The 24,903-nt window shown below is 38.3% G+C and overlaps 1 protein-coding gene across 1 annotated transcript in view; it reads left to right on the top strand.

Moving 5' to 3' along the window:
• Nucleotides 1-24,903, top strand: part of DPF3 (double PHD fingers 3) — a 414,482-nt gene that overhangs the window by 146,557 nt on the left and 243,022 nt on the right. Inside the window, exon 2 of the mRNA XM_044659971.1 lies at nucleotides 20,220-20,380. Coding sequence (XP_044515906.1) covers nucleotides 20,220-20,380 — 161 coding nt within the window. The remainder of the gene's footprint in view (nucleotides 1-20,219; nucleotides 20,381-24,903) is intronic.

Below are 24,903 nucleotides of genomic sequence, written 5' to 3'. Positions count from 1 at the left end.
ATTTTTTGTGTGAGTTAGAGTGAGGACCCTTAATAGCTGTTACTCTGGGCAAACCACTCAATCCTGTTTGCCTCAGTTTCCTCATCTATAAAATGAGTTGGAGGAGGCAAACCACTCCAGGGTCCCTGCCAGGAAAACCACAGATGGGATCATGAAGAGTCAGATGTGACTGAAATGACTGAATAAGAACAAAATAGATTGAGGATAGAATTTTGCATTATCCCAACCATTGAAATAATATATTATTCTCCTTACAGTGTCCATTGAGTGCTTGTGGAAGAGTGCTAGTGTCTAAACTTCTCTAGCAAAATTCTTCAACTTCATATGAGAAAATTAAGTTTTTATCTAATTCACTTAGAAAAAAGCTACAACAACAACAACCTATCACTATGCTCATTAGCTAACCACACTTACAAATGAAAAAGGGCTTTTGAGAGAGGCTAGAAAAAATTAATTTGCAATGATGAGCTTTTGTTTGCTGTAGTTAACCATAATTATTAAATAAAAGAAGAGTTAGTATCTTGTTGTCATGGTTATTATGTGTATTTATGTCTTTTTATTAAGTTTTCCCATGACTGCATAATTGTAAAATTATCTGTTTAAGCTCTGTGACTTGCATTTCCTTGTTTTCTTTTCATGCTGTGGTTGTAAGATACCCATTAATCAAGGCTTAGGCTATAAGGAGTGGAATGAGCAGTGGCATTGGAGAGAGGGTACCTGGAGTCTGTTCCTGGTTCCACCTTTAGTTGGCCAGGAGACCTTTAGCAAATTCTTTTACCCCTCTGCTTTAGTTTCTTTTATTTGTAAAATGAAGAGCTTGAACAGCTAGCTAGTGTAGTAAATAGAATGCTGGACTTGGGAACAGGAGGATCTGGATTCAAGTTCTATTTCAGATACTAAGTAGTTGTGTGGCCCTGAGCAAGTCACTTAAAATCTCTTTGCTTGAATTTGTAAAATGAGAATAATAACTTCTTAGTGCTCTTCTCACTAAATCCATGGCTTTATGAACAATATTGTATCTGAGAGCCAGATCAGACATAATAGACTGGTGAATGTGCACAGATCACAGCCTCTTTAAACTTCAGTTTCTTCATTTGAACAGAAGAGATATTAATACACACAGTATTTAACTTATAGGGTTCTTAAATGTACTTTGTTAAACCATCAAGCATTAAAGAAATGTGTTATAATTGTCTCTAGTTCTGAAATTCTGTGATCTAAAATTTGGTTACAATATGAAATTCACAAAAATAATTCTCTTCCCTTCCCACCCCCATAGACATTCAGAAATTTAGTACTTGATGTAAGGTAGTTCAAATTTTTAGCATCATTCCCCTCTTCTAAATGCGAGCAAGTTTTTTTTAAACCCTTAATTACTGTCTTAAAAAATCAAAACCCTTACCTTCCTTCTTAGAATCAATACTGTGTATTGGTTCCAAGGCAGAAGAGTGTTAAGGGCTAGGCAATGGGGGTTAAGTAACTTGTCACACAGTTAGGAAGTATCTGAGGCAAGATTTGAACCCAGGAGCTCCCATCTCTAGGACTTGAAGTGCCTGGACCCACAGACTGACTCTCAATCTACTGAACCACCCAGCTGCCCCCAATTCCTTTCTTAGTAACAACTCTAAAATGGAAAAAAAGGGCTAGGTAAGTGAGTTAAGAGGCTGACCTAAGGTCACACAGCTAGGAAGTGTCTGCGACCAGTTTTGAATTTAGATCCTCTTAACTCTGAGACTGGTGCTGTATCTTTGTGGCATCTCACTGCCTGTGAACAAGGTTTTAAAACAACATCCTAGTATTTTGTATTTATCTGAATGCTTTCTATCTAAATCATTTCTTTAAAATAGTACTTGATTTAATTATGGAGTAGTAACTCTGAAATGGGGTGAAGCATCTTCTACCTATTTCATAGTTTGGGAAATGGGAGTACAGGGAAGTAAAATCATGGAGTCAGAGCCAATGAGCAAATTAGTGAAGATTCTGCAAGAGAACTGCCATTTCTGGGTCCTTCTGCATAGTGTTCTCTGAAGAAGAACTCAATAGGTAATGATGCTGCCACTTTAAAATTATTTATTCAGCCACTCACTCATTCATTTATTTATTTATTACTAGACATGTGGTTTAATTGATGTGAGGAGCTTTTTGTGAGGAAACTCCCTTTACTAATATAGTTTGATACCTTCTGTGAAAGTTAAAACTTTAAGTTTCACCTCCTGTGAAAGTTAAAGCTAAAGTTGTCAAAGGACTCTGAGAGGGACTAGGAGAGGAAAACTCAGCCAGTATTTGTTAGAAGTGGAACTTGATTCCAGGACTTTCTGACTCTGAGGCTGGATTTCTCTCCAACATGATTTATTGTAGAGAGGACTATTCTCAATGGTGAGGAAAAACCTCACCTATATAGTCCCTAACTTCATGGTGCTTACAGACATATAATCAAGAACTAGAACCAAAGAGTTGGGAGGACGTGGGTTCAAATTTGGCCTCAGACATTTCCTAGCTGTGTGACCTTAAGCAGTCACTTAACCCTGATTGTCTAGCCCAGTGACAAAATAGGCGCCAGCAGCAATCCAGGGGGGCGGTGATGGCCAGAGGTGCATTTATCTTTCCTATTAATTGCTATTAAAATTTAAAAAATTAATTTCCAGGGGGCTAAGTAATATTTTTTCTGGGAAGGGGGCAGTAGGCCAAAAAGGTTTGGGAACCACTAGTCTAGCCCTTATTGCTCTTCTACATTAGAATTGATATTAAGACAGAAAGTAGAGGTTTAAAAATTAAAAACTGAACAGATTGATTGTAGTACAAAAAATACATGATAAGCACATTAGAGGGAGTGTTGAACAAAGTGTTGTATGAGATATGAGAGCAGAATTAGGGACTTGAGAATAGTATTCGTCTTACCATCTTTAGAGGCTTTGCCAGTGAAATCCAAGTAGTTCCCAATGATTTCTTAATCCCTTGTAGGTTTTCCAATGGATGAGAACCATCAGGCCAGATTTAGGTGTTTAGGTTATGATTGGTATGTTGGTCCTCCTGAGTTTTCTATGAATTGACATTAGTCCAAAGCAAACACCTGGCTCTTTCATTCCTCTCTGCAAGAGAATTTTAATTTGGTGACAGCTCGCCTCTTGGTGATCCTTTCATTGGCCTCTTTTTACTAAAGGTTTTTTTTTCCTTCTTTAAACTAGATTGTGTGTCAAAGAACAGCAGGAATGAGGCTGATCTCCTGGGTGTCTGTCAAGACAATCTGGAGCCTCAGAAATCATTGAAATTGTGGTGATGATCAGTCTTGTGGCAGGTTTACTGAGACATTGTGTTCCTTTATTCAGCCTGGTGTCCAAGGAAGAGCAGCTTGTGAATATCATCACATTTATTTGACTTTTGATTCTGTAGGCTGATTTGAAGTAAATTTTCAGAAAGGAAGAAGGCTCAAAGCTAGGACAAGCTCCACAAATCCCTTCACAGCAGGTATTTGTGATGGGGAGATGGAACCATAAGGTGACTCCATAATTCCCACTGATCTTGTGTCTAGTTCAGCTTCCCTGGTCTCCAATAGAGGCGGGTCGCAATGAAAAGCTTTAGTATCGCTAACAGGATATGAGCTTCGGAACCAGTCCTCTTAGTCATGACTGTAAGAAGAAACAGAGTAGGGGCAGAGAGTTAGCACAGTGGATAGAGTGCCAATCCTGGAGTTTGGAGGACTTGGGTTCAAATATGATCTCAGACACTTCCCAGCTGTGTGACCCTGGGCAAGTCACTTAACCCTCATTGCCTAGCCCTTACCACCGTTCTGCCTTGGAGTGAATACACAGTATTGATTCTAAGATGGAAGGTAAGGGTTTACAAAAATAAATCTATACTAAGACAGAAGGTAAGCTCATTATTTGAAGAAGGAGAAGGAGGAGGAAGAAGAAGAAAGAAACTAGAATGAGGCTGAGGCTCCTTGGCTTCTAGGACCTATGAGAAGAATGGGTACTTCAAAGAGGAGAGATCATCTTTTGATATTGCTAGTTTAACATGGCTTTAATTCTGTTTAGGTCAATTTTGAAAAGACATGTTTGGGCATTTGGACCAAGCATCCTTTTTTAGCTGTAATCTGTTTATGGTGGGTTGGGGGTCTTTGGTATGAATGCACATAGGATTCAGATATATACTATGCAGCTCCTCTCCAGACCATTGCCAAGGAGGATCATTCATGAATTCCTCTGTTCAGCAAGCCTTTATGAGGTGCCTACTGTGTTCACAGTATCATGCTCAATTCTGGGAGAGATTAAAAAGTTTATGGAAGAAGCAGTTCGTGGAATGGAACTTCTGAAGAAGAATCCTGTCTACAACATCCTGACAAATGGTCATCCATCCTTTGCTTAAAAACCTGTAGTGTGGGGAAACTTATTACCTTCTGTTGACACTCATTCCATTTTGGGTTAACCCTGTTTTATACAAACACACACACACACACACACACACACACATATATATACATGTATATATACATATAAAACATATGTCCTGTATAAGTTTATATATATCTTATATATGTTTTTAATATATCTTATGTTTTATATATATCTTATATATCCTATATCATATATGTTTTATATATATCTTATATGTGTTTTACTATATCCTATATGTGTTGTCTATCTCAAATATATTCTATATACTTACATATCCAAATATATCCTCTATATTATATATCTTATATATGCTACACATACATATATCTCCTATTTAATACGTTTCCTTCATAAATATCCTATGTATATTTCATATATATATGTGTATGTATATCCCCTACTTATGGATGAGGTAAAACTTTGCTCTTTACAACATTTGCCCCTCGTTCCTATTGCTGGCGCCGAGCAGAAGAAACTGACTCCATTGTTTATATGACAGCCCTTCAAATACTTGAAGATAGATTTCATGTCCTTCCTTTTTAATTTTTTCTTTAGGCTAAACATCCCCAGTTTGTTTAACCAGCATGATCTTGACGCATTTCACCATCTTCATCACCTTCCTTTGGACACTCTACAGCTCATTGTTTTATTTTTTTAAACTATTCCCTTCAGTCTTAGATTTGATCCTAAGTAATGGTTCCAAGGCAGAAGGGCAGCAAAGGCTCACATAGCTAGGAAGTGTCTGAGGTCAGGTTTGTATCCAGATCTCCCCTCTCTAGGCCTGGCTCTCGTGCTATTAATTTATTTTTAAAACTGAATTCCCTAGCATTGAATACAGTGCTGCAAATGTAGTCTATTCATGGCCTTGTTTAAGTCACTTAACTTCTCCAAGATTCATTTTCCTCCTCCATAAAATGGGGAATAAATGCTTGCTAATCGATTGATCAACTCAGAAATCACGGCCAGATTCAATATTAATTCCATCTCATTTATATAGCTTTGTCTAATAAGTCACTGAAAAAAGTCTCCACTAGATCAGAAGCTAGAGATTTTGTTTATGTGAAGTCTAGATATTGAAATGGATAGATTTTGGGAAGCCAAACCACCTGGTATTCAGTAAGAAGCAGGTCATCATTTGGGAATCCTATGTAATTTTTCTTTTTTTTTTTAAACCCTTACCTTCTGTCTCAGAATCAATACTAAGTATCAATTCCAAGGCAGAAGAGTGGTAAGGGCTAGGCAATTGGGGATAAGTGATTTGCCCAGGGTCACACAGCTGGAAAGTGTCTGAGATCATATTTGAACCCAGATTCTCTATCCACTGAGCCACCCCACTGCCCCTCCTATGTAATTTTTCATTGTTTTTATTTTAAGTTATGTTTTAGGCTTGATTTTTGATCTCCTAGGTGGCACGCCTCTGATGTTAGAAAGGCCGCCAGGAGAAATCCACAAACTTGGAAGATGATATTGCCTTTTCTAGAAATTTGTTCTGAAAAGGACCTAAACTTGTATTAATAAAGGAATTTCAGAAATTAAACTAAGGGGGCAGCTGGGTGATTTAGTGGATTGAGAGCCAGGCCCAGAGATGGGAGATTCTCGGTTCAAATCTGGCCTCAAACACCTCCTAGCTGTGTGACCCTGGGCAAGTCACTTAGCCACTATTGCCTAGCTCTCACTACTCTTCTGCCTTAGAACCAATACACAGTATTGATTCCAAGATAGAAGGTAAGGGTTTAAAAAAAAAAGAAATTAAGCTAAACAAACATCTATTATGTAGTTCTGCATTATAGCCCCTACCAGACCATTTGCTAGACTCTGGGGGAACAAAGACTAAAAAATAATAATAATAAAAAAGAAATAGTCCATGCTCTTGAGGAGTTTTAATTCTGTTGTAGAGAAGTGAATGAGACTGATCTGCTGAAGTGTCAGAGCCATTCAGTTATCATGTGCCTAAAATAAGTTTTTCCATAGGATTAAGTGCTTAATATAGACATCTAAATAGGTCCTTTAGGATCCTTCATAGGATTAGAAAGGATATTAAGAGGCCATCTTTTCCATTGCCCTGCCTCCAGCAAGGAAATACCTCTAAATTATTCTTTTGGGAACTTAGGTGAAAGAAGCCTTGGAACTCTTAAAAAGTCAGGTGGCATTTATGATACAGGCAGGGAAGCCAAAATATAGCGTCCCTGGGATGCAGTTTATAGAATCTGAAGGATGTTGAAAGAGTCAGTGGGTTTCCTGTGAATTCCAACCCCATGGCATGTTATAAGCAGAATGAATTTTGCTTATGGTGAGATCAGGGTCATTTCTGAGGGTTTAGGAAAGAAGTTTTCTGACTGATGTTATTTTTAATATGGTAGAATGACTCTTTGGCATGTTACTCTTCATAAGTCGTCATGGAGAGTCAAATTGGATGTGCTGAGCATGCCTCATCTACACTGCTTTGACACTTTAAAGAATCTTTGATTTCATCTGTTCAGGTACTCCCTCAGCCTAAGCAGATCAAAAACTTCCAGTAGTTAGGAGAAAAATTCATGAATGGCTGTGACTAAAGAAATTCATCAGTTACTTAATGGTCAGTCTTTTGGCATCTCTGAACTTAATCAGGTTAGTCTTAGGATGATAGTCAAGTCAAGATGCATTTATTAAGTACCAATCACGTGGAAGACCTTATGCCAACTGTTGGGGAGTCAAAGAAAAGCAAAACCAACAACAATCTACCCCCACACCATCCAGTTTTTGCCTTCAAGGAGCTCACGGTCTAATGGGAGAGACAGTATAGAAATAACTATGTAGAAAATGGTATATACACAGGAAAAATGAGAGATAATCACAGAGGGAAGGTAGGACAAAAGGGGAGAGTTGTAAGCCTAAGTAAGGGACAACAGCCAGTGAAAATACATAGAATCAGGAGGTGGAATGTCGTGTACAAGAACCATCAAGAAGGCCAGTGGTTCTGGCTCATGAAGTATGTGGAAAGGAATAAGGTATAAGAATGCTGTTAAGGTAGCAAGGGGTCAAGTTATGAAGGTCAAGTTATAAAAGGCAAGTAGAGATGTTTATATTTAAGCCTGGAGGTAATAGGGAGCCTCTGGAGATGATTGAATAGGGAAGTGACATGGAAAATCTTCATTTTGGGAATATAATCTTGCTGTAGTTTGGCACCAGACCAATACTCAGAGTATTTCTAGCTTGATAGGATCTCCTGAAACTTGTATGCAATTAGCATAGCCTTTGGAAACCCACAATCTTTACCACCACATGCTGAATGAAGCAGGATCTTAGTAAGAGAAGATACTCTAATAAATGAAGTAAACAGTGGGACATTACATATCAAGCCGTCACTGAAAAAGCAGGTATTTGAGTGTATATTGACCTGTTTACTAGATGCTGTATGAACACAGAAGAGAAGTATGACAGCCATAGACTCTCAGAGCTAGGAGAGAGCTCAGAGACCAAGTCATTGAACTCATCCTGACCAAGAATTTCCTCTGCAAAAGCGATTCTTAACCATTTTTTTGGTCAGGGAGCCCTTTGGCAGATTGGTGGAACCTGTGGACGCCTTCTCAGAATAATGTTTTTAAATTCGTAAAATACAAAGAATTATACAATGACATTGAAATACAGCTATTGACCCAATTTTAAAAGAGTTTAGGTGCCCTGGTAAAGAAGTCCTGCTCTACAACATCCCCAATAAGTAGTCATCTGGTTTTTGCTTAAAATCCTTTATTATTTTTTAAAATCCCTTACCTTCACACACAATATTGTGTATTAACTCCAAGGCAGAAGAGTGGTAAGGGCTAGGCAATGGGGGTTAAGTGACTTGTCCAGGGTCATACCGTGTCCGAGGCCGGATTTGAATCCAGGATCTCTCATCTTGAGGCCTGACTCTCAATCCACTGAGCCACCCAGCTGCCCTCTTAAAGTCCTTTATTGAGGAGGAACCTTCCATCTATTGAGGCAGTCCATCATTTCCCTTTCAGATTACTAAATAGGAAATGCCTCATTACTTAAGTTTAGTTGGGGGAGAGTTTGGGAAAGAGGAGGGGAATACTAATACTAATACTTTTACATCTACCAATACCAGTGAAAGACTTTGAGAATGATTAATTCTTAAACAGTGAGATACTAATTACTAGTAATGAAAACATGGAGAAAGGAAGAGATCAATATAGGTTGGTGTAGTTGGGAATGGCTTCCTGGAGAAGCTGAGCAGGTTTTAATAACACACAGGAAAAGAGGAAAGGCAGCCCAAGTAGCGGGAGAAAAATATGAGCAAAAGGCCTTATATGGTTCTAGCATAATTCAAAACTGTGATCAGGTGGAGTGATGAAGATAGGCTTTAAGAGTAAGGCCTTTTATCAAAGGCAATCTAGCCTCCTGGTTTTAAGGAGCTAGAGGAGGGGTGGGCAGCTCTGCAGCTTCAGTCCTTCTGAATGGAAATGGATACATTCATTCTTTCATTTATTCATCCAACATTTATTGGACAACTTATAGGTGCAATGCACTGTGAAAAGCTCTGGAAGCGATATGTGGTTAAATGAGACTTGGTCCTTGCCTTCAATTTAATAGGAATGTTTTAATAATTTAAATAATTAAAACATTTAAAACTGAAGTAGGACAGAGATAAATATAATGTGAGAATAAAAAAATAAGAGCATAGGAGTCCAGATCAAAATGGGATCTTTTTTTTTAGCTATTGGAATCAAGGAAAAGTCTTATAGAGGAAGTGATATTTGAACTTATCCTTGAGGGATGTGTAAGATGTTAACAGACAGAGGTGGGAGGAGGAATGATGTTTTGGACATAGGAACAGGATGAGAAAAGTCAGAGAGTATAGAGAAAGTTGTATGTTGTCAGAGTATGTAGTGAGAGAGTGGTTACAACATGGAATATGTGAAGGGGAGGAATGTCACAAAAGACCATAAAGATTCCTAGAGGGCCTTGAATGCCAAGCTAAGAATTTTGTTTCCTCTTTTGGACACATTTGAAGATTGAAGAGGAGTAGGGTGATATGATTAGACTTTTGGGATCTTTTATAAAAGTCAATTTGAGAGGGGCAGCTGGGTAGCACAGTGGATAGAACGCTAGACTTGGGTTCAAATCTGGTCTCAGAAACTTCCTAGCTTTATGACCTGGGCAAGTCACTTAACCCCAATTGCCTAGCTCTTACCACTATTTTGCTTGGGAGCCAATGCTTGATTCTAAGGCAGAAGGTAAGGGTTTTAGAAAAAAAAAACTCAACTAGATAGTGGGATGCAAGGAGGGATTAGTGGGGCCAGAGATGGGATATAGGGAGACCTAAAAGGAAGCTAGAGTCCAGATGAATTGCAAGGTAGGGTTTATCTAGCATGATGGCACTGGGAATAGTAAAGATGACTCAGTTAATGAAAACCCAGAAAAAAAGTTCTTGACACCATAATTCTTGGTACTGACAAATAGTTTGGCATTGAAACAGATGTTTTTTTCAGTAAAATGTCACTAAAGAAGATTTGCTACCATTGATTTGCTGCTGCAACCTAACAACCAATGGGACTTTCCAAGTGACTTGTAGCTGAGACTTTCTTTCTACTTAGAGTGTCAGCTCCTTGAGAGCAAAGGAGTGGTTCACTTTGCCATTCCCAGCACTTAGTAAAGTGTTTTGTGCACATGGTAAGAGCCTAACAAATGCTTTTAAAAAATTAATTTAGTTGTGGATATGAGAAATGGTGGAGACAGAATCAGTGAAATTTGATAGATGATTCAGGGAGAGAAGGGGGTCAACTATGACTTGCAAAGTCGCAAAATTTCACAATTAAAAGAACCTCTCAGGTTATCTAGCCCTAGTCATACTGGGCATGAAGACTAATCTACAATATCTTTAATGAATGTTTATTTAGCCCTGATTATAGGTCTCCAGAGAAGGGGAACTCATCCCTTCTGGAGGAAACTCATTCTATTTTGGAATGCTTTTGAATAACTAGGAAGTTTAAATTAAAATTAAATTAAAGCCCAAATTTACCTCTTTCTAACTTCCAACCATTGCGCTTCATTGGGGGGAATGATGATACCATTGACAGATAAGAAAACTGAGTAAGTAAGTTTTAAGAGGATTGATGATGAGTTTGATTTTAAATGTGTTGAACCTGAGGTGTTAAAAGGACATCCAAAGGGATGAAGTTTAGTAGACAGAGAAATAGAATTTGAAGCTTAGGAAAGAATTTAAATTTAGAGATGTAGATTTGAAGTCATTTGCTAAGAAAATATGATAACTATAGCCTTGGGAAAACAGATAGAGAGGGAATAGAGAGAGATTAGAGGTCCAAGGACAGAACCTTCAAGGACTTCAATTCCATAAGCATTAAGTACTTGCTATGTACAAAGAACTGGGCTGTGCTCTCAGTGTTCAAAGACAAAATGAAAAACACTTTCCCTCAAGGAGTTTACATTCTACAGGGAAATGCTCACAAAAACCAGTAGACAGTACTGGAAGTGGAAGAGATGCCGCCACTGAGGTAGAAAAGGGAATTGAAACTGGAAGAGAGATATACACATTCACAAATTTACACTGGATTTTGGCTAATTTTCATTTCTGCCTAATCAAACAGAACCTGTAGGCAAAGGTACTAAATATCTTGGTTGCCTTCATCTGGTTCAACATATTCTCTCTCTCTCTCTCTCTCTGTCTCTCTCTCTCTCTCTCTCTCTCTCTCTCTCTCTCCTTCCTTCCTTCCTTCCTTCCTTCCTTCCTTCCTTCCTTCCTTCCTTCCTTCCTTCCTTCCTTCCTCTCTCCCTCCCTCCTTCCCCCTCACCCCCCAGCATCTCAGTAGAACAAAAAAATAGTTTTGGTGTCAGATTAGTTTCAGGGAGGTAGTGTTCTATATCAAAAAGAACAGTGGATTTGGAGTCAGGAAATCTTAGTTTCAATCCCAGCTCTGACTCTTTCTATAAGCAACTAGTGGACAAATTCCTTCTTTTTTTAGGGTTATGGATGGGTGCTTGTTACTTCCCTCACCTATCTCTAAGAGGCATATCAGACAAGATTTATCTCTATCTATAAACTCAAATTTTACTAGTCTAGGGATATTAAAAGTTCACAACAAAAGCTTCTTCTCTGGTGAGGAGAGTCTTAGGTTATACTTTCTAACAATTCATTCCGTTCAAACACTGATTGCATAAATGATCCTCATGAATGACAAGTTGCAGTGAATTCATTTATCCAAATAAACAGCAAATAAAAGAAATTGGAGAATATACCAGAAATATACAACAACAAATGAGCTCTTTAGATAAGAAATAACATCTCGGCTCAAAACAAGGCATAGGACTGAATTTCATCCAAGGAGAAGTTCTTTCCTTGAAGTCTCTTGGGAAATAAGCTAGAAGTCAGAGACATGTTGAGGAGCTAAGTTCTCCTCCAAGCCTGCAGCTTCCAAAGTTTTACTAGCTCCACATATCTCTCTTGGAGAATGCAATATCATGTTTGGAACAATATGTCTCTCACAAGAATTTCTCATCCTAACTAACTCCTTAGGTAGGTACATAACATTGACTTGGTGTTCTCCTCACTAGTTACAATACAAACAGTAGCAAGGAAAATGCCTTGGGCTTGGTTTGAAGCCAGATATATGTATTATGAAGGAGAGGGAAGAATGGAAGGTGACTCCACAGTTTCTAGCTAGAAGGCTTGAACAATCATGTTACACATGACCAAATATGGGATTTAAGAAAAAGAGACAGTTTCAGGGGAAAGATGATAAACTCATATAGTTATATATGGAGTTTGAGATAATAGACATGAAAGAGATCTAATGACTATTTAGTAATAGAGGTTTTAAGTGTAGGTGAGAGGTCAGGGGGGTGGGATATGGATTTGGTAATCATTGAACCTGTGGGAATAAATGAGGTCTTAAGAGGATGTGAGTAGAAAAGGAGAAGGGCATCCAGTACCTGGTAGGGTGTTAGGGGGCACTTGCAGTTAGGAAGCAGGAAGAGGTAACATGATAGTAGGGACTGGCTCTGGAATCAGATGACTGGAGTAGAAATCCCAACCTTGACACTTACCACATACTGGGAGGTTTGTTCTGCTCAATTCTTCACCCAGAAGTAGAGACTGACCCTCAAGGCAGAGGATCCACACACATTGGAGGTTGTCCTTGGTGGTAGAATCTTCTTTTTCAATGACCAATTTCTTCTACATCTCAAGCTGGAGTTCTAATGACAGATTGGTTATAAGGGATAATGGGAATGACTTCAAGTTTTCTGGTTGAAAGACTAGAATAGTATTATCTCTGACAAATAAGAAGAATGTTAGGCAGAGGAACTAGACCACTGAAATCCTCTGGGTCTTGGTTTCCTTTTTTATGAGATGGAGGGGATTGGAAAAATGATGTCTAAAGTCCCTTCCAATTCTTAAAAATTCTGTCATCCTAGGAGCAAGTAAATGTATTGGTGGAGGGCATATGGTAGTTTCAAAAAGTAACATTCAAGGAATTGTTGGGTCTAGGTTTGGAGCAATTCAATTTCTTTAAATTCTGGGCCATCTTTGCTGTTTCAGAATCCATTTTTTATCACAGTCAACCCTCATTAGGCTTTTGGAGAGTTCTTGTAGATGGTCTTTTCTAAGTAAAATCCCCATTCTTTAAATCTCTGAAATCTTTATGCCTTACTTCTAGTGCAACAATGATGAATTCTCTTGTAGACCTCTAAAGTTTGTTGTAACTGAGGAGTGAAAGTTGGTCTGGTCAGGGTCATTGAAAAACTATTTTTTCCCAGACCACTTTGCTTTTCTCTTATTCTGTCTCTCCCTGAGAACTAAGGAGAGCTCAGCAATTTTTTTCTGGCCTTCCTTGTTTTCTGATCACAGCCTTGAGTAGCCTGAAGTCAGTCCTTGATGAGAACATTTCATCTTGACAGGTGTCAGCTTCTTCAAACTCAAGTCATCTATCATTCCCAGGTAGCCCAGCCTTTTTTGTTTGAATGAGGATGGACAGAAAGCTGATAGATGGTAGTGATCCATATCTGACCTTGCCTGTGGCACCTCATTCCTTTGCTATGGAAGGAGCCATTTTACTTTTTCTTAATGTCCCTGGAAGTTCTATGCAGATGTCACATCAATTTTGTCTTCTAGGAGTATGCTTATTGTTGTAGAAATATCATGTTGGGAACAGATTTTTCTTGGTTTAAATTGTTTTCCACAGGTGAGGTGCCTATCTTTTTATTCCAAGGGAAAGAGGCTAACTCAGCAAAGGTTTTGGCTAGTTACTTTATTTAGACACAGTACCTTACCAAGTAGGCTTAAAACTCTTTTGCTATCATTAATACTATAAAAGAGATTTCAACATTTTTATTTTAGAATCTCTTCCAGCTTGACCTGTTTACTAAGTGAGTTCCCTGGAGGCATCAATAGAGAGGAATGTTAGATGTCAGATTGTTGCAGTCATTTCCAATTTTTAATACGCGTCTGGTCTGTAGAAAATATCTACTATTTATTTAGTTAGAGTATTATTCACATAAAGATCACATTGAAAAATACAAGTTTTCTTTCCCTTTGTCACTAATAACATGTCATTAAAATGAAAAGTATTTAGAGCCCAATAACTTTTCACCAGAATTGATATTTTGCTTAGCTTTTTTATTCCATTCATTGTGAAGCACTGAAACTGTATAACTTGTGGTGTAGAGAATTCTGGAAACAACATTGCATTGCAATTCAGTTTCTCCACATTCTAGTCCATCTTCCACTCAGCCATCAAGGTGATCTTCCTATAGTGTGGGTCTGACTATGTCACTTCCCTATTTAATAAACTCCAAAGATTACCTCTATGATCAAATATAAAATTCATTGGCTGTTAAATCTCTTTATTACCTGGCTCTTTTTACCTTTCCAATATTCTTTCTCCCCCCCCCCCCATACATATTCTTCCTTCCAATCTTCCTCTCTTCTCTAGATATATTTTAATGAGACTGGCCTCCTTAACTGTTCCTTGAATAAGACATTCCATCCTCTGTCTGGGCATTTCCTCTGCCTATTTCTTCTGCCTGGCACTCTCCCCTCCTCATCTCTGCCTCTTGGCTTCTCCAGATTTTTTTAGGTATCAGATAAAGTCCTATCTTCTGCAAGGCACCTTTCCTGGTCCCTCTTAATTCTAGTGCTTTGCTTCTTGAAGTTATCTCCAAATTATCCTATAAATATCTTGATTGGATATAGTTCCTTGAGTTGTTTGCATGTTGTCTTTTCCATTAGAGTGTGATTCCTTGAAGGCAGGGCCATTTTGCCTTTCTTTGCATCTGTAGCACTTAGTACTGTCCTTGGTACATAGTAGGTGTTTAATAAATGTTGTGTTGACTTGACTTGATCTTGGCTGTGCCAGCAAGTAACTTGTGAGACCTTAAGACAATCTCTGCAGGCCTTAGATGCCCTAAATATAAAATAAGGGGGTTTATGTTTAGTCAATGTGATACTCACAATCTATAAGCACACTACAACTTTATTTTTTATTTTAAGCAAGTTTGCTTTTGGACTGTTCTGTTGGAAGTGCATTATCAACATTGCAGGAGAATGTTTACTGGAAATCTTCCTTCCTTCATTCCTTCCACCCCTTTACAAGGGGTTTTGTTTTGAATAAAAACAGAACCCTAGGGTATCAGAATGGGCAGAAATCACCTAATCCAGTGAGTCCCAAAGTGGGCACCACTGCCCCCTGGTGGGTGCTGCAGCGATCCAGGGAGGTGATGATGGCCACAAGTGCATTTATCTTTCCTATTAATTGCTATTAAAATTAAAAAAAAAATTAATTTCCAGGGGTGCTAAGTAATATTTTTTCTGGAAAGGGGGCAGTAGGCCAAAAAAGTTTGGGAACCACTGACCTAATCATAGGATCATAGAAAGATGATCTTTAGAGATTAATTTTAGAAAGATTTTTAGAGATTAATTAGTCTATCTCAGTATTTTATGGATCAATTAAGAAACTAAGATCCTGAAAGATAAGTGACTTGCTTTTAATGTAAATTACCAGGACTGTTCAACTGTAAGATAACTTACCTTTTTCTTACATTTTTTGTTTTTGATTTTATATTACTTTTATTTCTGAATATTTTTCTTCCCTTGTCTCTATCCTGAAGAAATAGACTGAAAGGTGGTTATAAAATGGAGTTGGTTTGATGTGAGAATTGAGAGAACCAGTCAGTTTCAATCTCATGAACACTGGCTCCATCTTGTGCTGCCACATGTATTGTCCTCCATCTTGCTACTTTTCTGCAAATCATTCATGGAAAAATAGATGGCATAATCAATCCATTTATAGTTTCATAAAATGCAGGGGGATGTAATTAAGCAGCATCTCCCAATTCTGGGAAGGCAAAGCCCTTAAAACCCACTTGCCCCTTTCCAATTTGGAAAATCCATCATCTTTCCTCAAATTAGAAATTAGATTACCTAATTTTGTATCCTGGTTTATATCCTGTTAATTGTCTTCTTTTAATGAATGAAAATCTGTGTCCCCTTGTATCAGGGTCCAAAGCCAAGCTGAGGAGGCCTGTTTCCGATTTGTTATGCAGTTGGCATCCATTGCTTAATAAATCAATATGCCGAGGAGCTCAAACCCTTTGTTTCTTTAGTTATTTCAGATTTTACGTTATACTCAGAGAACCATCTCTTATAACAAAGATTAAAAAAAAAGAAGAGAAAAAATAAAACCAGCCAATGAGTGTATCATACCTCTGCAAAGAAAGGAGGGAGGTACAACTTTGCATTTCTGCTCCAGGACCAAACTTGCTCACTCTAATTATACAATATTCAGTTTCATTTAACCTACTTTAAAGCAAAATATCCAGTGTTTAAATAGTTAAATAGCTAACATCTTTTTGGCAGACTTTCAAAAGAACTTAGATTACCGTTCCTGGACGACTGGACATAGTATCTTCTTTTCATCACTTATTGCTGTGGTGTAGCTGGTAATGCTTGCAGTACACTGGGACAAAGCACTGTAGTGCCAAGGAAATCTAGGCCAGGTTGTTTTCATCTTCCTTTTACCATGCCTCCTGTCAAAGTTCTCAGTTGTGCTACGCCGGTCCTGCATTTCGGGTGAGGAGGAATTTCAGCAAGTGCGACACAGACTTAAACATTTGTGGAAAACTTAGTTCTTTATCTCTTGTCAATCTTCTCTTCCTTGTTACTAACTTTGATTACACCAGATTATGTGCCATTTCATTTTATAGCATTTTAATAAGATCTCATTTCCCCCCTCTGTTCCTCTCCAGCTGTGTGTGATGTGTATTTGTTTTAATTTGATTACACTTTGGTTCAGGAGCTGGTATTACAATTTCATATATGTATGTATGGGTTTTTTTTTGTGATTCTGGGAATATTAAATGAGCCTGCACCTCATGGAGAGAAGGATGCCAAAATTCACATGCATTAATTAACTCTTTCGGAGGACTGGTCTGGGGCAGTGTGCATGTAACTTGTAAAGGATGCCTTAGAAGTGTGAAAGGTGATGAATCTTTTAAAATGATGGCTTTGCTTCATATTCAACTTGAAGATTAGGTCCATTAACGGTTGTAAATTACTTTGGGGAGGTGGTGTGTGTGGTTCTGGACATCTGATTTTGTCTATGGAGGTCTCCTTTTGTAGAAACTTCTTCTGCAACTATAGTCTCAGAAAGGCCTGTGTGGGGTGCTGCTGGTGGTGATGAATTAAATGACTTGTCCATCTGTCCACAGCCAGCATGGATCAGAGGTCGCCTAGAATCCTGGTCTTCCTGACTCCAGCATAGGTCTACTTCTCACTGCGCCATGTTGTAGTTTGCCTTCTCCAGGAGGGAGGGAGAGAGGAAGGGAGAGAATCAAAATTAAAAAAAATTTAACAAACAGATTAAAATGAGCTTTTACATGTAATTGAGGAAAAAAACAAAATATTAAAGAAGGTATTTCTGAGAAAAATAATATAAAAAGTTTAAACTGCATTCTCTTTTTCACTTGAAATATTAAAAAAAAACTTGAGTACCTTAAACTTTCCATTTTTTCCATCCTCATATTCACATAAAAGCAAAACAAAGATTCATTCATTATGCGACTTCAAGATGAGCTAGTCTCTCCCCCTCTGCTTCAAAAAGTTTAGCAGGGTTTCAACTGGTATATAGTTAAGCAGTTACATTTGTATCTTAACTTTTCTTTCCTCACTGGCTGCTCCCTCTCTCCTCACTCCTCACACACAAAGCTGCTTATGGTTATTATGTATTTTGTCTTCAAGGTCATTTTTCATATTTTACTTCTTGTAAGCTGTGTGAATAATGTTCTTTTATTCACTGGAATGTGACTTGTTAAGTAAATTGTAATAGAGAAAACTACAAAATTTCTTTAAATCAGTAGCATTACACTGGCCTAAGGGAACCACATAACCTGAAATTTGCCCCTTTTTATCAGGTCTTCCCCCCGCCAAATCACAGAGATGATATTTTGCATATATTTGTTAGAAATATTAAAAAGTGTTATTGTTAAAAAGTTTTATTACAGTTAATTTTCTGCAAATATGTGATTGTGAGAGATTTATTGGATTTTTAGCTTACGAAGATCCTAAACTCTCTATGCCTTAGTGTCTCTATGACTGAAAAAAAATCATCATCATTAGCCAAATTTCTGGCCAAGGGATGGTTGTTGTTCATAGCCTCACCCAGACTTATCTAGACTGGTTCATAGCCTGTGAGCCTGTTGTGGTGTGAATATTAGGTGGTGCAGGGATAGGATGCCAGTCCTGGAGTCAGGAAGAACTAAGAACTAATGGCTGAGGCACTTATTACAGACATGACCGAAACAACCGAACTACAACCTGAAATATCTTCATCCCAGTAGAACCTGCCAGGGTTTATACTCTTCCAGCATAGACTTTGAGAAAGAATCCAGGACATTAGAGGATGATTTAATGAAAGTGAGCCTTCATTTATTTATTTATTTATTTATTTATTTTTGCTATCCAGTCATTTTAGTCATGCCTGACTCTTTGTGGACCTATTTGGCTTTTTCTTGGCAAAGATACTTGGGGGGATTTGCCATTTTCTTCTCCAGGTCATTTTACAGATGAGGAAACTGAGACAGAGTTAAGTGACTTGCTCAGGGTCACACAACTATTAAGGGTCTGAAGATGGATTTGAACCTAGGTCTTCCTGACTGGTGTTCAATCCACTGTGCCACCTGACTGCCCATTATTTTGGTTTGCATCAGATGTTGGGGGATCCCCCCCATTTCAGTGCAGCATACTTCAATTTTTATATCAGATATCATTAGATCTCACAAAATGAGATTCAATAGTTATAAATTTGCTCTATAGAAAATTTGACTGGAATGTGTATTTTTGACTATATAAAAGATATGGGTATCTACACTAATACATATAGTTCCAATTAGTGCTAATAATGAATTCCCCTCAAGTGTTCACATGTATTAAAACTTGCATTAAATTATATAAATTATGATAATTCATTCCAGTCAAACAGGGAATAATGTAGCAGGAATTCAAATTATGCTATCTGTTCAAGGCAATTCACACTATTTGGGACCTAGGAATTCATTGTTGGTGACTGGTTTTTTTGAGGTGGGAAGGAAAGACCTACATTTCACCTGTAGGAGGAAGCTCTTGATGGGGAATCCCTTTGGTCCAATGCATGCATATCAGTAGCTCATCTTTAATTTAGTCTTCAGAGAGATTTGCCAGGGGCCATTGCAAACCCAAGGAACTTGCCCATGATGATACAGGATGGATCAGAGGCAGATCTTGATCCCACTTCTTTCTGACACCAAGGCTAGCCTTCACTTCACTATGCCATACTGCCTTTTGTGATTTTTAAAAATCACTTGTAAGTACATTATATGAGTCATGATCTTTAAAAATAAATCAAACCCTTATTTTCTGTCTTAGAATTGATGGGTTAAGGCTAGGCAATGGGGGATTCACCCAGAGTCACACAGCTAGGAAGTGTCTGAGGCCACATTGAACCCAAGAGCTCCCATCTCTAGGTTTCAATCCACTGTGCCACTTTGCCCCTAATATTGCTCTTCATGCCTGCTCTAGTGTGTAAAATGGTTGTTTCCCAACTATGTAGCAGACTGGCTACAAATGCTCTTTTCATGGATAGTTTGAAGCACAGCTGGTTTCCCCCCCACCCCAAAATGCACCAGTTTTTCCTTAAAGGCAGTTGATTTCCAGCATCCTACTCTCATTGTTAGTGGACTTTTAAGTTCCCTGGTGAACTCCAGAGTCAAAATTATAATAATATTATCTAGTATTTATATGATACTTCAAGGTTTGCAAAGAACTTTATAAATATATCTCATTTTACCCTCCAAACAGCCCTGGTAGTAGAAAGAGTACTGAAGTTAGTAGTGGTGGGGCTATGCTTTGAACAAAAGTGACTCAATTATTATTTACTTATATGACTTGGACTCTGTATGCCTCCATTTCCTAATCTGATAATGAATGCTTTATGAAGTATGATAAAATCTAGCATTTATATGTCGCTTTGAGGTTTGTAAAACTTTTTACAAATGTTACCTCACTGAGGCAAGTTTTGAATCCAGATCTTTCTGACTCTAGATCCAGAGTTCTATCCATTATATTACTTTGCTGCTCAGTGAGAACATGCTCAGGCCAGTTTTGATATTAAATAGCTCTTGTCTCATTGGTATTACCCCTTTTCCTAACTAGAAAATGATACCAGTCCCTTACCTATTTCAAGGGATATGCTAAAGATGGATGAGATCATATTCACTTTAAACTCCTCAGAGAAAAAATTGCATTGTGTGTGGAAAGAAACATTAGGTTTTATGTTTCTTCTTTGTTCCCTTTGGCAGGCTTGGGGATCAGTTCTACAAGGAAGCCATTGAACACTGCCGTAGCTACAACTCGAGACTGTGTGCTGAGCGCAGCGTGCGCCTCCCCTTCCTTGACTCTCAGACTGGAGTTGCCCAGAACAACTGCTATATCTGGATGGAAAAGAGACATCGGGGACCAGGTAGGCAATGTGACCTGTGAAATGGGCACATTTATGTTTGTCTGTGTTCATATGCATAATTGCAAGATCTATAGAGAAAAAATGGACTAACATAACAATATAGCTTAAAATATGTGTATGGGGGAGAACTGAGGTGGTGTAGTGGATAGAGCCCTGGGCTCAGAATCAGGAAAAATCATTTTCATTAATTCAAAGCCACTTAACCCTGTGTTATGATTAAAATTATCTTGAGAGATTGATTTTTGGGTAAGAATATTAGTTTATTGATTACATCAGGTTTATTTCTTAAACTAACATAACCAATAAAGTGATATAAATTTCCATGACTCTCTTGGGACCAGGAATAACCTGAGCTGGGTAAGGAAGCTTAATAAATAGATTTTTAGGAGTTCATTATTCAGCCCCTCCCTTGATCATCCCCAAATATATTTAATTGGTGAGTACTAATTAAGAGGTGGTCCATCAATCTATCCACCCCTCTCCATATCTACATCATGGGGAATATATACACAGGAAAAGAACCCTTCTCCCCTTCATTTATTACACAACTTCTGTTAAAAAGGAAAACACAAAAAATGTGGCAAGACTTTCAGTTAAGATTGTGGCAGAGTAAGGAGCAGCTGCTCGATTTCTCCTAACCAAAGCATACAGGACTCCTCAAGGGGACATAAAAACGAACCCAGACGAATGAAGGAACCCCACAACAGGGCGCAGCATTGAAGGTACGCAGAATCGGGGCATCTCCACGCTATAAAGGGGTAAAACAGCTCTCACTAAAATACGAGAGGAAGAAGCCCCTCCCCCACCCCCACACCACACACCTCGCACAGCGCCAAGGCCAACGCACAAGAGTGAAAACAGGACTGGGGCAACCAGTAAATCACTAGCAGCCCCAGGGCTTGTACCTGTGTGCTACAAGATGAGGGACCCCAAGTGGCTGGGGGGCGTGCATGGACTTTCCCCGAGCCTCTGCGCAGGTGTGGACAAAGATCTCTAACGCAGGGACTTTCCCGAGCATCTCTGTGGGTGAAGGCATAGCCCCAGGCACGAATAAAGATCTCGAGCACACAGACTTTCCCTACTGTCTGCATGGGTGAAGGCAGAGCCTTAGATGCGAATAAAGATCTCCAGCGCAGGCTTGGACCTCAAGTGAGGGCCCGGAGCAGACAGGAGCGCGGCTGTGAAAGTAGCCCCTGAGACTGCTGAAGGAGCCTCGGGCAGAGGGGCAGACGGAGGACTACCAGGAGGCCCGACCCTGAGGACAAGGAGACCGGAGCCCCCAGGAGCTTAGAAAGCGCAAGCAGACCCTGAGTGTGAAGACAAAGCTGAAAAGGGGTGGGGCTAACAATGGCAAGCCGAGAACCCCAGAAGAAGAAAAAGATTATCAAGAAAAACTCTGGAACACTCGACAACTTTTGCACAGAGAAAATCCAGACAACAGAGGAGGACAAACAAGTAATCATATCCAAACCTTCCCCCAAAAATGAAAGCTGGTCACAAGCTATTGAAGAGTTCAAAAATGAGATGTTGAAGAAGATGGAAGAGATCTGGCAAGAAAATAACAGTTTAAAAGGCAGAATTTTGCAATTGGAAAGTGAGGCTCAGAAATCAAATGAACTGATAAGCAAATTGAACACCAGAAATGACCAGATTGAAAAGGAAAACCAAAATATTATAACCAAAAACCGGTCCCTAAAGGCTAGAATTGAACAATTAGAAGCCAATGATCTCTCAAGACAACAAGAACAAATAAAACAAAGTCAAAAGACTGATAAAATAGAAGGAAACATGAAATACCTCAATGAGAAAGTAACAGACCAAGAAAACCGGTCTAGAAGAGACAATTTGAGAATCATTGGTCTTCCAGAAAAGGCAGAAATTAATAGAAACTTGGACTCCATACTTAAAGAAATTATTCAGAAAAATTGCCCTGAAGTTCTACAACAAGAGGGCAATATAGACATTGAAAGGATCCATAGATCACCCTCTACACTGGACACAGAAAAGTCAACACCAAGGAATATAATAGCCAAATTCAAGAGCTTTCAAGTAAAAGAAAAATCTTACAAGAAGCCAGAAAGAGACAATTCAAATATCAAGGAGCACCAATCAGGATCACATAGGATCTGGCAGCCTCCACGCTAAAAGACCACAAGGCTTGGAATACGATATTCAGAAAGGCAAGAGAGATGGGCCTTCAGCCACGGATCAACTGCCCATCGAAACTGACTATATACTTCCAGGGGAAAGTATGGGCATTCAACAAAATTGAAGATTTCCAAGTTTTTGCACAAAAGAGATCAGGACTAAATGGAAAGTTTAATACCCAACCACAAAAATCAAGAGAAACATGAAAAGGTAAATAAGAAACAGAGGGAAAAGAAAGAAAACTTATAATTTTTTAAATTTGACTCTTTAAGGGTTTAAATAAGATCTAATTATCTGTATTACTATGTGGAGAAATGCTATGTATAATTCTCTTTAGTGAACTCTATTTGCTATTATAATATTCACTAATATAGCAACCAGAAGAATAATTCATAGGGAGAGGATAGTATACTAAATGGTCTAAGATGACATGGGGGATGGGAAAGAGGGGGGGAATAGTAGGGGACACCAAGAAAAATCTGAGTAAATAAGAAAAATAGGATATTCTATTACACACAAAGAGGGCAAGGGAAGGGGAGGTGATAAATACTATTATAAGAAGGAGAGGAAGAGAGCATTAAGAGGTAATAATCAAACCTTACTCTCAGTGTAATCAACCCAGAGAGGGAAGAGTAGCTTTATTATCCATTCGGATAAAAAACTCTATCCAACCCTACTGAGAAAGTCAGAAGGGATAAACCAAAGTGAGCAGGGGAGTGGGGAGGTCAAAAAAGGGAGGGGAGAAGAAGGGGGAGGGAATTCATTAGGCCTTTAAAAAACAAAAAGAGGGGAATAACAAGGGAGGGGGCAGAAAGGGAAGTCAATCAAGGGAGGGGATAAGGGATACCGGCTCAAAGCAAACCACTGGTTTAAAAGAAAATAGTGTAAGAAGAAGGGGTGGGTCTAGGGGAGGATACAAAAATGTCAGTGAATGCACAACTGATAATTGTAACTCTGAATGTGAATGGGATGAACTCGCTCATAAAACGGAAGCAAATAGCAGAGTGGATCAGAAACCAAAATCCTACCATATGTTGTCTACAAGAAACACATATGAGGCGGGTAGACACACACAAGTTTAAGGTTAAGGGCTTGAGCAAAATCTTTTGGACGTCAAATGAAAAAAAGAAGGCAGGAGTGGCTATTATGATCTCTGACAAAGCCAAAGTAAAAATAGATATGATTAAAAAAGACAGGGAAGGTCATTACATCCTGATTAAAGGCAGTATAAACAATGAGGAAATAACACTGCTCAATATATATGCACCAAGTGTTATAGCATCCAAATTCATAAAGGAGAAAATGGCAGAGCTCAGGAAGGAAATAGATAGTAAAACCATACTAGTGGGAGATCTAAATATTCCTCTTTCAGATCTAGATAAATCAAACCAAAAAATAAATAAGAAAGAGGTAAGAGAGGTGAATGAAGTCCTAGAAAAATTAGATTTAATTGATATGTGGAGAAAAATAAATAGGGACATAAAGGAATACACCTTTTCAGCTGCACATGGTACATTCACAAAGATTGAACATGTAATAGGACATAGAATCATTGCAAACAAATGCAAAAGAGCAGATATAATAAATGTAACCTTCTCAGATCATAATGCAATAAAAATAATAATTAGTAAGGGCACCTGGACAGGCAAATCAAAAACCAATTGGAAATTAAACAATATGATTCTCCAAAACCAATTTGTCAAAGAAGAAATCATAGAAAAAATCAACAATTTCATTGAAGAGAATGACAATGATGAGACATCCTACCAAACTCTGTGGGATGCAGCCAAGGCAGTACTCAGGGGGAAATTTATATCCTTGAGTACATATATTAACAAATTAAGGAGGGCAGAGATTAATGAATTGGGCATGCAACTCAAAAAATTAGAAAGTGAGCAAATTAAAAGGCCCCAGATGAAAACTAAATTAGAAATACTAAAACTTAAAGGAGAAATTAATAAAATCGAAAGTGAAAGAACTATTGAATTAATAAATAAGACTAGAAGCTGGTACTTTGAAAAAACAGATAAAATAGACAAAGTACTGGTCAATCTAATAAGAAAAAGGAAAGAAGAAAACCAAATTGACAGTATTAAAGATGAAAAGGGAGACCTCACCTCTAATGAAGGGGAAATTAAGGCAATCATTAAGAACTATTTTGCCCAATTATATGACAACTAATATAACAATTTAGGAGATATGGATGAATATCTACAAAAATATAAATTGCCTAGATTAATAGTAGAAGAAATAGAATACCTAAATAATCCCATATCAGAAATAGAAATTGAACAAGCCATCAAAGAACTCCCTAAGAAAAAATCACCAGGACTTGATGGATTCACAAGTGAATTCTATCAGACATTCAAAGAGCA

This window comes from Gracilinanus agilis, chromosome 2, assembly GCF_016433145.1.
Source record: "Gracilinanus agilis isolate LMUSP501 chromosome 2, AgileGrace, whole genome shotgun sequence".
Lineage (NCBI taxonomy): Eukaryota > Metazoa > Chordata > Mammalia > Didelphimorphia > Didelphidae > Gracilinanus > Gracilinanus agilis.
This window is presented reverse-complemented; position numbering and strand designations above follow the sequence as displayed.